Source organism: Balaenoptera borealis, assembly GCF_965194805.1.
Source record: "Balaenoptera borealis genome assembly, chromosome: 3".
NCBI classification, from domain to species: Eukaryota; Metazoa; Chordata; class Mammalia; order Artiodactyla; family Balaenopteridae; genus Balaenoptera; species Balaenoptera borealis.
In genome coordinates this window covers 174,073,133-174,089,864 of record NC_138866.1, presented here as the reverse complement: position 1 = coordinate 174,089,864, position 16,732 = coordinate 174,073,133, and the positions used below count along the sequence as shown (strand labels likewise).

General features: G+C 38.4%; 1 protein-coding gene across 7 annotated transcripts in view; it reads left to right on the top strand.

Annotated features, from left to right (window-relative positions):
* Positions 1-16,732, top strand: part of ENKUR (enkurin, TRPC channel interacting protein) — a 49,389-nt gene that overhangs the window by 8,793 nt on the left and 23,864 nt on the right. For all 7 annotated transcript variants that reach the window (XR_014242639.1, XR_014242640.1, XM_082385698.1 and 4 more), the window contains exons 3-4: positions 5,152-5,375; positions 15,179-15,325. Coding sequence is in view for 5 of the 7 variants with exons in the window: in XM_082385698.1 (XP_082241824.1) it covers positions 5,152-5,375; positions 15,179-15,325 (371 nt within the window). In the remaining 2 variants the exon portion in view is untranslated. The remainder of the gene's footprint in view (positions 1-5,151; positions 5,376-15,178; positions 15,326-16,732) is intronic.

Sequence of the window (16,732 nt, the reverse complement as noted above, 5' to 3'; positions counted from 1 at the left end):
CATGGAAGCAACCTAAGTGCCCATCAGCAGATTAATAGATAAAAATGTGGTATATGTATACAATGGAATACTACTCAACCATAACGAAGAATGAAATATTGCCATTTGCAGCAACGTGGGTGGACTTGGAGGGTATTATGCTAAGTGAAAGAAGTCAGACAGGGAAATGTATGACATCACGTATGTGTGGAATCTAAAAAATACAACAAACTTGTGAATATAACAGAAAAGAAGCAGACTCACAGATAGAACAAACCAGTGGTTATCAGTTGTGAGAGGGAAGAGGGAGGGAGCAAAACAGAAGTAGGGGGTTAAGAGGTACAATATTATGTATAAAATAAGATAACAAGGATATATTGTACAACATAGGGGATATAGCCAATATTTTATAATAACTATAAATGGAGTATAACCTTTAAAATCACTATATTGTACACCTGTAACTTATATAATATCAATATTATACATCAACTATACTTCAGTGAAAAAATATTTTAAATAAATGTTCTCAAAAAGACCCACAATGTAGTAGAAAAAGAGAGTGGAGAATGCCAAGTTGCCCCCCAAATAGACTTTCCTTTGATGGTGCAAGCATCTTGAACTACATCTTGGACTATCTGGTAAAACCCCACCTCCAGCACCACATGCCCCACCATCTTCATAACTAGCTATATGACTTCAATAACAAGGATCATAAGAAGAGTTCTAAACCTCAGTGGGCAAGATAGCTCAGCATCTAAACCCTGTCTAGTCTTTTCTCCAAGAGATGAAAACTACAACCGTTACTATCAGTTGTTGAAGCAACTGTCAGGCTCACTTTAGCCTTGAGTATGGGCTTTAACTCTCTCCGATCTCTAAGACCATTAGGACACTGAAAGAGTTAGATGTAATGGAGGAGCCTTCATGAATGAGAGCCAGTTTCTTGGGCATGCTACCTGTACAGTCACAAAGGGCCCCGTGCTTCAAGGATCCCACACTTGGTTTAATGCTCTGCTTTTGCCATCTTGAAATGCCTAATAATTTTTTACCAAGGAGCCCCACATTTTCATTTTGTACTGGGCCTCACAAATTATGTAGTCAATTGTGGTCATAGAGAATATGGATATCAGGGGAAAAGGCCATCAGGAAAGTGGAGAGTGGATGAAAAAGGAATTGTTATTGGTATTCATGGAAGCAACTTCTTCCCATCTTGGGTATGTCTTCCCTGATGTTTTCAGATAATAAAGAGAAGAGGGCAATGAGTCTATCTATTTTAAAAAGTTAGCCTCGGTGACTTCCCTGGTGGCGCAGTGGTTAAGAATCTGCCTGCCAATGCAGGGACACAGGTTTGAGCCCTGGTCGGGGAAGATCCCACATGCCACGGAGCAACTAAGCCTGTGCACCACAGCTACTGAGCCTGCGCTCTAGAGCCCGCGAGCCACAACTACTGAGCCCGCGTGCCACAGCTACTGAAGCCCACACGCCTAGAGCCCGTGCTCAGCAACAAGAGAAGCCACCGCAATGAGAAGCCCGCACACCGCAATGAAGAGTAGCCCCCACTCACCGCACCTAGAGAAAGCCCGTGCACAGCAACGAAGACCTGAAGCAGCCCAAAAAAAGCCTCTTCCCATCTTCTGGCATCAAGGAAATAATGCAATATCTCAAGCCCAACTAGGGTGTGCCTTTTGACAAAAATGAAACTATTTCTCCCTATGGCAATATTATGTGTCCCACAATCCTCTCTCATAACCCTCATGCCGTGACAGAGGATGAGGACATTATTGGGAAAGGTGGAAGAAGCAAGTCTGAAAATACAACATTCATGCTGAAATTCATGTCTCCAGAAGCCTCTCTTGTAGCTCCCTTAAGTGGAGTCTTGATATTTTGTGACCCACAAGCATTTGAGAACACTGGAAAGTCTTAAAATGGAATTTAATACTTTAAGTGCCTTAGAACCAATGATATTACTTGGGTCCTCACGAATCCTCTCCAAGGTTAAGCATATTACATAACCTAACTATATAAATCCTAAGTTTCAAATAAGGAGAAAGGGAAGAAGTCTGTCTCTTCTCTTATAAACATTATAAGGCAAAACAAACACAAAATTTCATTGGCCTTAGGAATAAAGAAATTCAGGGCATTGCAAGAGCTTTAAAGGCCCCGTCCAGTGACACAAAGTTAAAGGTAACATAGACCAAAGCTACTGCCAGTCTCTTGGTGAATATTCTGCCATTCTGAACACAATAATTTGCTAGACACACTGAAAAATACCTAACCGGTACAAGAAGATTTCTCTAAATTTAAGTAGTAGAACATCTGCATGACTACGAGACCGTGTTGATATTGCCGTTTTATTATAGCCTAAAAAGAAACCCAGTCATTTGGTTTTCAGACTTATTAACACTACCACCGAATAATTTGTAAAGAGACATCCTCGCCCCATTTTCCGAGCCACCCCACATTGCCAACCCCTACTCCTCGGATGAAAAAATATGATGTTTAGATATTGATAGATATAAGGGTAAGATGGGGTGGGCTTTAGGCTCTATCCAGTGCATAACCACAAACAACCAAGGTTTATAATATACTTACTCAACTAAGAATGAATTATCAGTCTTTCTAAACTGTTTCCGCATTTTCTGAGAATTCAGTTTTGCCTCTTAATTGCATTTCTAAAGCTATCGTTATGGGAGTCCTTTGCATGCGCTTTCAACTCATAATTAAACCTGGCTTCTAAATGTTTCCCATGTGAACATCTATAAGATGTGATGCCTCTGGTTTTTTAGGCAAACTGATTATGCCAACCTTACTTGATATACCCAACCTGACTTGGGTATATCTGGTAGAAGGGAGCTATTTGGGTTGTAACAGGCTTATTCTCTGCTCCGGGCTTTGGAAGAACTCCCTAATTCAATTTCTGACAATGCTCACAACATCTCAGTAGTATGTTAAATAGGAAGAGGATAACCATTTTTGTAGGTCAAAAACAATAAACAATTTTACATATAGTTCAAGCAAATATATACAGTATAGTCTACATATTATATTTTATTTTTTCATCCCCCACTATAATGTAAACTCCATGAGAAAGGGGACTTTGTCTCTTCTGTTCACTCCTATATCCGCAGTTCCTAGAGCATTACCTGGCGACATACTAATTGCTCAAGAAAAATATATTGCATGAATTAATGAATAAGTGAACATTCAAAACCTCCTTTATAATGTTTCCGGGGCGGGGTGTAGAATTATCAGGGGTATATTGGTTTGCTAGGGCTGCTACCATAACAAGTATGGGGTAGCTTAAACAGAAATTTATTTTGTGACAATTCTGAGAGCTAGAGTCCAAAATCAGGGTGTTACTGGGAATTCCCTGGTGGTCCAGTGGGAATTCCCTGGTGGTCCCTGGGCTTCCACTGCAGGGGGTATGGGTTTGATCCCTGGTTGGGGAACTAAGATCCCACATGCCACGCGGAATGGCCAAAAAAAAAAAAAAAAAAAAAAACCAATAACAAAACAAAACAGACAAACAAAAAAACAAGATCAGGATGTTTCCAGGGTTCATTTCTTCTGAGACCTCTCTCCTTGACTTATAGATCACTGTCTTCTCCCTGTGTCTTCACATGGCTTCCTTCTGTGTGTGTTTGTGTCCAAATTTCCTCCTTTTACAAGGACATCAGTCATATTGGATTAGGGTTCACCCTAATGACCTCATTTTAACTTAAGTCCCTCTTTAAAAGCATGTCCAACTACAGTCCCATTCTGAGGTACTGGCATTTAGGGCTTCAATGTATGAATATGGTGGGGGGGACACAATTCAGCCTATAACAAGAGATAATCCAGTTCATAAACTTTTAATAATAAGTATTTTTTCTGATAATAAAAGTTATATAAAATGATTTAAAAGTTCAAACAGTACAGAAATGAATAAAGTCAAAGTCTGTAGTAATTGTGATGGGGTTAAGATTTGAGTAAGGTGGGGTTTTTTGTTGTTTTTTTAAATTTATTTAATTTATTTATTTTTGGCTGCATTGGGTCTTCGTTGCTGCATGCAGGCTTTCTCTAGTTGCGGTGAGCGGGGGCTACTCTTCATTGCGGTGTGCAGGCTTCTCATTGCGGTGGCTTCTCTTGTTGTGGAGCATGGGCTCTAGGCATGTGGGCTTCAGTCGTTGTGGCGTGTGGGCTCAGTAGTTGTGGCTCGGAGGCTCTAGAGCACAGTCTCAGTAGTTGTGGCTCACGGGCTTAGTTGCTCCGCGGCATGTGGGATCTTCCCAGACCAGGGCTGGAACCCGTGTCCCCTGCATTGGCAGGCAGATTCTTAACCACTGCGCCACCAGGGAAGCCTTTGAGTAAGGTTTTGTCAAGATAGTTGTTGCCTTCGGTTCTTGGAAATAAAGTGTAATTATTTTACATTTTAGCATTTTGACAAACCACTTTGATGTGGCTGTATCAAAATAGATAAGTTGGAATGGTCAAGTCAAACAGACTGTGTAAAAATGGCCAGTTTCATCTGCTGCTAACGAAGAGAATGTGGTAGAGAGAGATAAGTCACTTTGGAGAGCAGTTATTTTAGGAGGTGAGCTGTAATCAGGGAGGAGTGAATAGGAAACCTCAGCAGTGTTGGTCATTTATCATTTCTTAAGCTGCATGTTAGGTACATTGCTATTACATGATTTTTATACCTTAAAATAGTAATCGTTTTAGTGAAAAACATCCACAGATTCTTGGATACATCAGATACATCAAGTTTGATTTATTTACTTGGCGATTTTACAGTAACTTTCCTCTGAAGAGGCAATTATTCATAATATTGAAGGTACTCAGAAAAAAGTGTTAATGTTTCTTTGGACTTTTTTTCAATGGGCATACTGAACATTTGTTATTGAAATCTTTATAAGAAAATATTTTTATAATAGCTAATAAAAATGTTTTAGCTAGCATATGATTTGGGGTGTTTATTTTCTTACCTTAGATTTTTATATTGTTCTCCAACGTATTAATTGATTATGTCACATTTAATTTTTTGCATTTATGATTACTGATTTTTACCTTAAATATTTGAATATATTATTAATAAAACTCTAATACTAGTGGTAAAATATCTGGATGCTATAAATAGTACTGAGTAGCCACATTTATCATTTAATATTAACAAGGAAATGTTATCTTTAACAGAAAAAAAGTTTGAACGGAATGAGCCCAGAAAGCCTCCTGTGCCATTGAGGACGGACCATCCAGTCATGGGAATACAGAGTGAAAAAAATTTTATAAATACAAATGCAGCCGATGTCATTATGGGAGTGGCTAAAAAACCTAAACCAATTTATGTTGACAAAAGAACTGGAGACAAGCATGACCTTGAAACTTCAGGACTAGTTCCAAAGTACATCAATAAAAAGGTAGCCTTGTGATATATTATAATAAGACCTGATATTCAGATAATTTAAATATGGTATTCATAATGGTTGTCTGTATTATCACTAATAGTGCCCTCACTGACAAACTAATGGTTACCAGTGGGGAGAGGAAAAGGGGAAGGGGTTGGAAAGGGGTAGGGGATTAAGAGGTACAGATTACTATGGATAAAATAAATAAGATACAAGGGAAATATAGCTAACATTTTATAATAACTTTAAATGGAGTTTATATCTATAAAAATTTTGAACCACTGCGTTGTACACCTAAAACTAACATAATATTGTAAATCAGCTGTACTTCAGTTAAAAAAATAGTGCTCCCACTGGATAAATTATCTAGATTGCCAGTTCTCACTCCTCTGAAGTCTGTGTTTGGTCCAAATCTAGTGTGATGAAATTACAGAGAATTTGGAATGAACAACAACATATAGTTCAGTAGAGGAAAACTGTAATTGTTTTTCATAATTTCAATTATTAATATATTTAACATTTATAAGAAACATTCTCTAAAAGGTACTCATTTTCGGTGAGGTGGAATTGTCACTAGAAGCACAGTTGTTACTATAAATCTAGAAGGAATAACCTTTCAGAAGATCCTAAGATTTAGTCATTAGTTTACATTACCTTGTTAACAGAATGAGAGAAATGAAGAGGAAAACAACTTTAGAACCATCCATCCTATCAGTGTACTGTAAATAATTCACAGTACTATTTCAGTTTGAATATACTCATTTGTGTTTGGTTTGGAGTAAAGCAGACCTTGAAAGTGCTGTACAATATTTAGTCTTTTCAGGACCTTCATTTCTATCTGAAAAGGTGCTTATCAGATAGGCATATAATTTCATTGTTGAAAATTATAGAAGCTTGGGTTTAGCAGTTTAAGTATAGAACTTTAAAATTTAAAAAGCTTATGAAAAATACCTTATATAAGACCTATTTTACTTTGCATACTTATAGAGCATAAAAGTGCTGGAAACACACATAGTATAATATGAGTACAAAATCCTAAAGAATAATAATGCATAATAATAACTTGTGGCAAAAAAGAAAGGAAGGAAAGAAGGAAGAAAAGAAGAGAAAAAGAGGAAATTGTAACATTGATGTAAGAGGGGCTTGTACTGAAGTCATCCAGTGATCTACCATGGTGAATCCAATGACTGTTCACCATCAAAACAGGAACGTCAAGGCTGTTGTCAGAGAACACTACTTATTCCCTGAGAAACCCTTGTCACTCAGTTGGCTGAGACACCTTTGGAAGACCTTAGTAGGAATCTAGGAGTTGGCAGCTCATGCTTACAAAGATTTCAAGTTTCTCTGGATATGTCTTCCTTCTATGGCCCCTGGAGGCTCTTCAGGGTCCTTGTCCCATAGGGTGTGGAAAAGCAGAAATTTCATTCTCCTGGATCTTTTTTTTTTTTTTTTTTTTTAAATTTATTTATTTTTGGCTGCTTTGGTTCTTTGTTGCTGTGCATGGCTTTCTCTAGTTGCGGCGAGTGGGGTCCACTCTCAGTTGCGGTGCACAGGCTTCTCATTGTTGCGCCCCCTCCGGTCGTGGAGCACGGGCTCCAGGGTGCACGGGCCCAGTAGCTGTGGCACGCAGGCTCCGCAGCTGTGGCTCACGGGCTCCAGAGCACAGGCCCAGCAGCTATGGCGCACGGGCCCAGCCGCTCCACAGCATGTGGGATCCTCCTAGACCACGGCTCGAACCCCTGTCCCCGGCATTGGCAGGCGGATTCCTAACCACTGCGCCATCAGGGAAGCCCCTCTCCTGGCTTTTTAAAGCCATTTCCAATCCATCATTTCTCCACCATCATGTAAAAACCCTTCTCCTTTGATGGTCATGCCACAAACCGCCACACTGGCTGCCTTCCACCTAAGCTGTCCATTTCAATACATTTTCTGCCTTGAACAGGAAATTGAGAGTCTCCATCACAGAGACAGAAAATACAAGGTTAGTCTACCTGTGCTTGTCTATGAAGCCACGCAAATCCTCTGCTCCTAGTGTACTCTCGATGGCTAACCAGTCAGGGCTTACAAAGAACTAACTCAACTTACTTTCTACTTATCTGAGTTAAGCTTTATAATCTATTATTGGTAAGTGAGATAGTAAGTCCTTTTAAAGGCAAGGCCATTTTTTAAAAGCGAATGAACCTCATGTTTTAGTTCCATATAAAGTATTACATGCCCATTTGTGCCATGAGAATAATTTGTGTAAGCAAACTGAAACATAGATGTATGCCTGAGTTACATAGCAATAATAGGAAGACAAGCATTTCAAATTCTAAATCTGCCACTTACTTAACTCTGTGATTTTTAACAAGTTATTAGATTTATCACAGCATGGTGAGGATTAAATGATATAAAATGTATTAAGCACTTGACACAATACCTGGTACCTACTAGAAGTTCAGTAAAGAGCGGATATTATAATATATGCAATTATTAATATTAATAGTATGCATTAGCCCTCAATGATCCAGCACATGGGAATATTTCAGATCACTGCAGCTTTTACCCATTTGTGAGGTAGTTCTTCTTCCTAAACAGAGTATGCTAAGTATAATATAATCACTTGTGATGACACAATCATCATTATGAACCTCAGTGGTTGTACTAAGCTGAAATGAGGTGTTGCCCTCAGTGTTTTGTGAAATGGATTGAACTGGTTACCATGAAACTCACTTACCAGAATACTGAGCTCTTAGAGTCTGTTTGTATAGTGCTTTGCAACTTCCCAGAACACATTTGTGGCTAGGATTTCTATCCCTTGTTGTCAGGATTAGGTTAGGTTGTGCTGTGGTTAACAACCCCCAAATTTCAGTAACTAAAAGCAACTAAGTCTTATTGCTTGCTCGTGCGACCTGTGCATTGAGGACTGTCGGGGGCTCTGCTTCTCGTCCTCATTCCAGGACTCAGGCAACCGAAAACATCACCCATCACCATACCAGAGAGAAACAGAACACGGCAAGTCAGCCATTAGTTCATGAGGCTTCTCCCAAAAAGGACATGACTTCCACTCACACGGGGAAATTCAGGTCACATGGCTGCATCTTACTTGAAGGGGAGCAGGAAAATATTGTCATACCAAGTGCCTAGAAGGAGAAGAACCAGAATATTTGTGAATAGTTTTAATGACTCATATCTCGCAACAGCTACTTCCTCAGAGAGGTCTTCCCTGACATCTTTTTTTTTTTAAATTTAATTTAATTTATTTTTTTATATATCAGGTTCTTATTTGTTATCCATTTTATACATATTAGTGTATACATGTCAATCCCAATCTCCCAATTCATCCTACCACCACCACTCCCCCGCCCTGCCACTTTCCCCCCTTGGTATCCATACGTTTGTTCTCTACATCTGCGTCTCTATTTCTGCCCTGCAAACCGGTTCATCTGTACCATTTTACTAGGTTCCACCCATATGCATTAATATACGATATTTGTTTTTCTCTTTCTGACTTACTTCACTCTGTATGACAGTCTCTAGATCCATCCACATCTCTACAAATGACCCAGTATCGTTCCTTTTTATGGCTGAGTAATATTCCATTGTATATATGTACCACAACTTCTTTATCCATTCATCTGTCGATGGGCATTTAGGTTGCTTCCATGTCCTGGCTATTGTAAATAGTGCTGCAATGAACATTGGGGTGCATTGCTCCTTTTGAATTATGGTTTTCTCTGGGTATATGCCCAGTAGTGGGATTGCTGGGTCATATGGTAATTCTATTTTTAGTTTTTCAAGGAACCTCCATACTGTTCTCCATAGTGGCTGGATCAATTTATATTCCCACCAACAGTGAAAGAGGGTTCCCTTTTCTCCACACCCTCTCCAGCATTTGTTGTTTGCAGATTTTCTGATGACGCCCATTCTAACTGGTGTGAGGTGATACCTCATTGTAGTTTTGTTATGCATTTCTCTAATAATTAGTGATGTTGAGCAGTTTTTCATGTGCTTCTTGGCCATGTGTATGTCTTCTTTGGAGAAATGTCTATTTACGTCTTCTGCCCATTTTTTGATTGGGTTGTTTTTTTCTTTAATATTGAGCTACACGATGGCGTCCATGGTGGTGCAGTGGTTGAGAATCTGCCTGCCAATGCAGGGGACACGGGTTCGAGCCCTGGTCTGGGAAGATCCCACATGCCGCGGAGCAACTAGGCCCGTGAGCCACAACTACTGAGCCTGTGTGTCTGGAGCCTGTGCTCCCAACAAGAGAGGCCGCAATAGTGAGAGGCCCGTGCACCGCGATGAAGAGTGGCCCCCGCTTGCCGCAACTAGAGAAAGCCCTCGCACAGAAACGAAGACCCAACACTGCCAAAAATTAATTAATTAATTAATTAAAAAAAAATTCCTAAAATTAAAAAAAAATTATTATTAAAAAATGTTATTATAAAAAAAATATTGAGCTGCACGAGCTGTTTATGTGTTTTGGAGATAAATCCTTTGTCCATTGATTCGTTTGCAAATATTTTCTCCCATTCTGAGGGTTGTCTTTTCGTCTTGTTTATAGTTTCCTTTGCTGTGCAAAAGTTTTTAAGTTTCATTAGGTCCCATTTGTGTATTTTTGTTTTTATTTCCATTACTCTAGGAGGTGGATCAAAAAAGATCTTGCTGTGATTTATGTCAAAGAGTGTTCTTCCTATGTTTTCGTCTAAGAGTTTTATAGTGTCCAGTCTTACATTTAGGTCTCTAATCCATTTTGAGTTTATTTTTGTGTATGGTGTTAGGGAGTGTTCTAATTTCATTCTTTTACATGTAGCTGTCCAGTTTTCCCAGCACCACTTATTGAAGAGGCTGTCTTTTCTCCACTGTATATTCTTGCCTTTTATCAAAGATAAGGTGACCATATGTGCGTGGGTTTATCTCTGAGCTTTCTATCCTGTTCCATTGATCTATATTTCTGTTTTTGTGCCAGTACCATATTGTCTTGATTACTGTAGCTTTGTAGTATAGTCTGAAGTCAAGGAGTCTGATTCCTCCAGCTCCGTTTTTTTCCCTCAAGACTGCTTTGGCTATTCGGGGTCTTTTGTGTCTCCATACAAATTTTAAGATTTTTTGTTCTAGTTCCATAAAAAATGCCATTGGTAATTTGATAGGGATTGCATTGACTCTGTAGATTGCTTTGGGTGGTATAGTAATTTTCACAATATTGATTCTTCCAATCCAAGAACATGGTATATCTCTCCATCTGTTTGTATCATCTTTAATTTCTTTCATCAGTGTCTTATAGTTTTCTGCACACAGGTCTTTTGTCTCCCTAGTTAGGTTTATTCCTAGGTTTTTATTCTTTTTGTTGCAGTGGTAAATGAGAGTGTTTCCTTAATTTCTCTTTCAGATTTTTCATCATTAGTGTATAGTAATGCAAGAGATTTCTGTGCATTAATTATGTAATTATTTACAACTTTACCAAATTCGTTGATTAGCTCTAGTAGTTTTCTGGTGGCATCTTTTGGATTCCCTCTGCAAACAGTGACAGTTTTACTTCTTCTTTTCCAATTTGTATTCCTTTTATTTCTTTTTCTTCTCTGATTGCCGTGGCTAGTAATACCAAAACTGTGTTGAATAATAGTGGCAAGAGTGGACATCCTTGTCTTATTCCTGATCTTAGAGGAAATGCTTTCAGTTTTTCACCATTGAGAATGATATTTGCTGTGGGTTTGTCTTATATGGCCTTTATTATGTTGAGGTAGGTTCCCTCTATGCCCACTTTCTGGAGAGATTTTATCATAAATGGGTGTTGAATTTGTCAAAAGCTTTTTCTGCATCTATTGAGATGATCATATGGTTTTTATTCTTCAATTTGTTAATATGGTGTATCACATTGATTGATTTGCATATATTGAAGAATCTTTGCAGGCCTGGATAAACCCCACTTGATCATGGTGTATGATCCTTTTAATGTGTTGTTGGATTTTTTTTTTTAAAGTATTTGTTTATTTATTTATTTATGGCTGTGTTGGGTCTTCATTTCTGTGCGAGGGCTTTCTCTATTTGTGGCAAGCAAGGGCCACTCTTCATCGCAGTGCGCGGGCCTCTCACTATCGTGGCCTCTCTTGTTGCGGAGCACAGGCTCCAGATGCACAGGCTCAGTAATTGTGGCTCACGGGCCCAGCTGCTCCGCGGCACGTGGGATCTTCCCAGACCAGGGCTCGAACCCGTGTCCCCTGCATTGGCAGGCAGATTCTCAACCAGTGCGCCACCAGGGAAGCCCCTGTGTTGTTGGATTTTGTTTGCTAGTAGTTTGTTGAGGATTTTTGCATCTATATTCATCAGTGATATTGGTCTGTAATTTTCTTTTTGTGTAGTATCTTTGTCTAGTTTTGGTATCAGGGTGATGGTAGCCTCATAGAATGAGTTTGGGAGTGTTCCTTCCCCTGCAATTTTTTGGAAGAGTTTGAGAAGCATGGGTGTTAGCTCTTCTCTAAATATTTGATAGAATTCACCTGTGAAGCCATCTGGTCCTGGATTTTTGTTTGTTGGAAGATTTTTAATCACAGTTTCAATTTCATCACTTGTGATTGGTCTGTTCATATTTTCTATTTCTTCCTGGTTCAGTCTTGGAAGTTTATACCTTTCTAAGAGTTTGTCCATTTCTTCCAGGTTGTGCATTTTATTGGCATAGAGTTGCTTGTAGTAGTCTCTTAGGATGCTTTGTATTTCTGTGGTGTCTGTTGTAACTTCTCCTTTTTCATTTCTAATTTTATTTATTTGAGTCCTCCCCCTCTTTTTCGTGATGAGTCTGGCCAGTGGTTTATCAATTTTGTTTATCTTCTCAAAGAACCTTTTAGTTTTATTGATCTTTGCTATCGTTTTCTTTGTTTCAGTTTCATTTATTTCTGCTCTGATCTTTATGATTTCTTTCCTTCTACTAACTTTGGGTTTTGTTTGTTCTTCTTTCTCTAGTTCCTTTAAGTGTAAGGTTAGATTGTTTATTTGAGATTTTTCTTGTTTCTTGAGGTAGGCTTGTATTGCTGTAAACTTCCCTCTTAGAACTGCTTTTGCTGCATCCCATAGGTTTTGGATTGTCATGTTTTTATTGTCATTTGTTTCTAGGTATTTTTTGATTTCCTCTTTGATTTCTTGGTTATTTAGTAATGTATTGTTTAGCCTCCATGTGTTTGTGTTTTTTACGTTTTTTTCCCTGTAATTGATTTCTAATCTCATAGCGTTGTGGTCAGAAAAGATGCTTGATATGATTTCAGTTTTCTTAACTTTACTGAGGCTTGATTTGTGACCCAAGATGTGATCTATCCTGGAGAATGTTCCATGTGCACTTGAGAAGAAAGTGTAGTCTGCTGTTTTTGGATGGAATGTCCTATAAATATCAATTAAGTCTATCTGGTCTGTTGTGTCATTTAAAGCTTATGTTTCCTTATTAATTTTCTCTTTGGATGATCTGTCCATTGGTGTAAGTGAGGTGTTAAAGTCTCCCACTATTATTGTGTTCTGTCGATTTCCTCTTTTATAGCTGTTGAAGGTTGCCTTATGTGTTGAGGTGCTCCTATGTTGGGTGCATATATATTTATAGTTGTTATATCTTTTTCTTGAAATGATCCCTTGATCATTATTTAGTGTCCTTCCTTGTGTCTTGTAACATTCTTTATTTTAAAGTCTATTTTATCTGATATGAGTATTGCTACTCCAGCTTTCTTTTGATTTACATTTGCATGGAATATCTTTTTCCATCCCCTCATTTTCAGTCTTTATGTGTCCCTAGGTCTGAAGTGGGTCTCTTGTAGACAGCATATATATGGGTCTTGTTTTTGTATCCCTTCAGCAAGCCTGTGTCTTTTGGTTGGAGCATTTAATCCATTCATGTTTAAGGTCATTATCGATATGTATGTTCCTATTACCATTTTCTTAACTGTGATGCATTTGTTTTTGTAGGTCCTTTTCTTCTCTTGTGTTTCCCACTTAGAGAAGTTCCTTTAGCATTTGTTGTAGAGCTGGTTTGGTGGTGCTGAATTCTCTTACCTTTTGCTTGTCTGTAAAGCTTTTGATTTCTCCATCGAATCTGAATGAGATCCTTGCCGGGTAGACTAATCTTGGTTGTAGGTTCTTCCCTTTCATCACTTTAAATATATCATGCCACTCCCTTCTGGCTTATAGAGTTTCTGCTGAGAAATCAGCTGTTAACCTGATGGGAGTTCCTTTGTATGTTATTTGTCATTTTTCCCGTGCTGCTTTCAATAATTTTCCTTTGTCTTTAATTTTTGCCAATTTGATTACTGTGTGTCTTGGCGTGTTTCTCCTTGGGTTTATCCTGCCTGGGACTCTCTGCACTTCCTAGACTTGGGCGGCTATTTCCTTTCCCATGTTAGGGAAGTTTTCGACTATAATATCTTCAAATATTTTCTCAGGTCCTTTCTGTCTCTCTTCTCCTTCTGGGACCCCTATAATGCGAATGTTGTTGCATTTAATGTTGTCCCAGAGGTCTCTTAGGCTGTCTTCATTTCTTTTCATTCTTTTCTCTTTATTCTGTTCCACGGCAGTGAATTCCACCATTCTGTCTTACAGCTCACTTATCCGTTCTTCTGCCTCAGTTATTCTGCTATTGATTCCTTCTAGTGTATTTTTCATTTCAGTTATTGTATTGTTCATCTCTGTTTGTTTGTTCTTTAATTCTTCTAGGTTTGTTCTTTAATTCTTCTAGGTCTTTGTTAAACATTTCTTGCATCTTCTTGATCTTTGCCTCCATTCTTTTTTCCGAGGTCCTGGATCATCTTCACTATCATTATTCTGAATTCTTTTTCTGGAAGGTTGCCTATCTCCACTTCATTTAGTTGTTTTTCTGGGGTTTTATCTTGTTCCTTCATCTGGTACATAGCTCTCTGCCTTTTCATCTTGTCTGTCTTTCTGTGAATGTGGTTTTTGTTCCACAAGCTGCAGGATTGTAGTTCTTCTTGCTTCTGCTGTCTGCCGTCTGGTCTTCCCTGACATGTTTATTTATCTCAAATAGTTCTCATGACTTTGTTTCTTCTTACTGTATTTTACTGTGGAGCACTTATATATATTATTTTATACTTTATTTTTGGTGAGTTTCTCTCAGTATAGAATGCACATTCCACGAGGACAGAAACTTTGCCTTTCTTATTCACTAGTGTAGCTAGCACCAAGTACATCCTGAAATAATTCTTTGAAGAATGAACAGGGAGTAGTTCTGTTTCTCTACACAGTGGTATCGACACATTCACTAACTTGAAAGAATCATAGCTGATTGCTTCACTGTCAGTCCTTGTAAGCAGCCCAGGAGCCTAAAATTGTATTTTGTAGTTCCAAAAACAACCTTAGGGGCCCAAGTCAATTTTTTCTTAAAGCAGATGTGCCTAGCATCTTTAAGAGTTTGTTCTTACAATGCATTGGAAGCATTTATCTTCCTTTTTTTTTTTTTTTTTACGAGATCATGCACAAGAGACCTTAAGATACTTGAGATATTTCAAGGTAAAATCTGAAGCACCTAAAAGATATAAAGAAAATCCAGTTCTTCGGGTTAAAGTAAGGGCCAAGTCATCAGCCAAGAACAGGCACTGGGAACATTCAAAAGAGGGAAAACGAACAGCCATGATAACAGCACAGCTGGTTTTAAATGACCAGAATCAACTAGTTCCGAACAGGAAAAAAAAAAAAAAAAATCACCGACTTTTGTTAACTTGCAGTGTTTTGAGCAAAGGCTTTAAGTCTGTAACATTTCTTTTGCTCCTAATCATTGGTTGGTATGTACACATATATAAGATTACTTTCAGGATGTTGATTTTTTTTTCCTGAAAAATCCTTACAAGGGTTATGGTGTCACGCCTGAATATATACGTAAGCGAAATGAAGAAGTGAAGAAAGCCCAGGAAGAATATGATAACTATATCCAGGAAAACCTCAGGGAAGCAGCTATGAAAAGGCTATCTGATGAAGAAAGGGAGGCAGTTCTGCAGGTAAGCGTCTGTAGTTTACATTCATGTGTAACTCTTTAAAACATCTGTGAAAGAAAGGTCCACCATCAGTGATTATTATGGCCAGCACTTTGATTTTGAAATCAGAACACTCTCTTTTGCTTATAGTGACAACTGCATGAAACAAAGCTGGCTCTTTGGGGAGAGCAAAAAGTTGTGATATAGGGATTGTTGAATAATAATTTGTTTCCAACTAGGTGAGCTTCTGTTTCTTCCTGAAGTAGTGTCATAAGCAAGCTAAGCTTCTCCTTCAATGAACGTGAATAAATAAAGTAAAAAAGCATTTTGATTTTCATTCCCATGCCCCTGAATTTTTCAAAAATAATATCCATAAGGTAGATATTTTTCACTAGGTGGAGCTCTAGAATAATTGAAACTGTCCCTAGACCAACTTTTTTTTTCTTTCTTATAAGCAAGTGTCCAGATTTTAAAATAACCAGGTGTTAGGCTTTACATATGTTTTCTTTATTTGGAATAAAACAGACTTAAAGACACTTACACTGGAGTTTTTAATGCAAGACTTCTATCTGAAGCATTTAAAATATTGGGGGATGTGAGCACCGTTGCTCCATCATCTTTAGAGAGTATTTATTAAGCACCTACTTACACTGTTCTGTAGTTGTGCTCTCTTGCAGAGGTAAAAATAGTACTTTATTCTTTGTTTTGTTACTTTGAAAGCTTTCTACAAAGTCATTTCTGGTGACCTTTTCAAAACAGAAAAAAAAAAAGCCATTTTTACAACATTAATTTCCATTGAAAAATGGATTCATATGCTGTTATAAATTCTTAGCATTTTATCAGTGTCATCCCAATCATCAGTAAACACTTATTAAATGTCTGTTCTGCATAGAGTATCATGCTAAGCCCCAAGGGGCATAAAATAAAATTTCTGCTATGGATAATGTTGTAATTTAATTGATAAGAGGTGCTGTGTATATATGTACATATAGAAAGATGTGTGTGTGTACAGATCATATGTTTTATAAGGTTCACAGGCATGAACATCCAGTGCAGGACGTAGGTAGGTCTTTAGCTGCGCCTTAAACTGCAGAGTAAGAGGATATCGCAGACAGCAGGAGTGGCCTGAGGGCGGGGACCCTGTCTCTTTGTTGTCAGCAATCTCTGCAATGCCTAACCCAGTGCCCAGTGTAAACACAGGTGATTAATAATGGTGCGCTGGAGAGAAGGAAGGAGGACAGGCAGGCAAGAAGTCTGGCACAGGTGGAAGTGGGACTCAGCCCGTCATTTTCAGGAAGAGCACCGCTCTTTGGTTCCCTTCCTCCCTCTCTCCCTCCCTCCTTCCCTCCCTCCATCAGAGTCTGCCATTCTTAAAACATACATGCCTTTGTGAAAGCCAGGTTTTCATATCTAAGAAAAATAGGAAAAGAA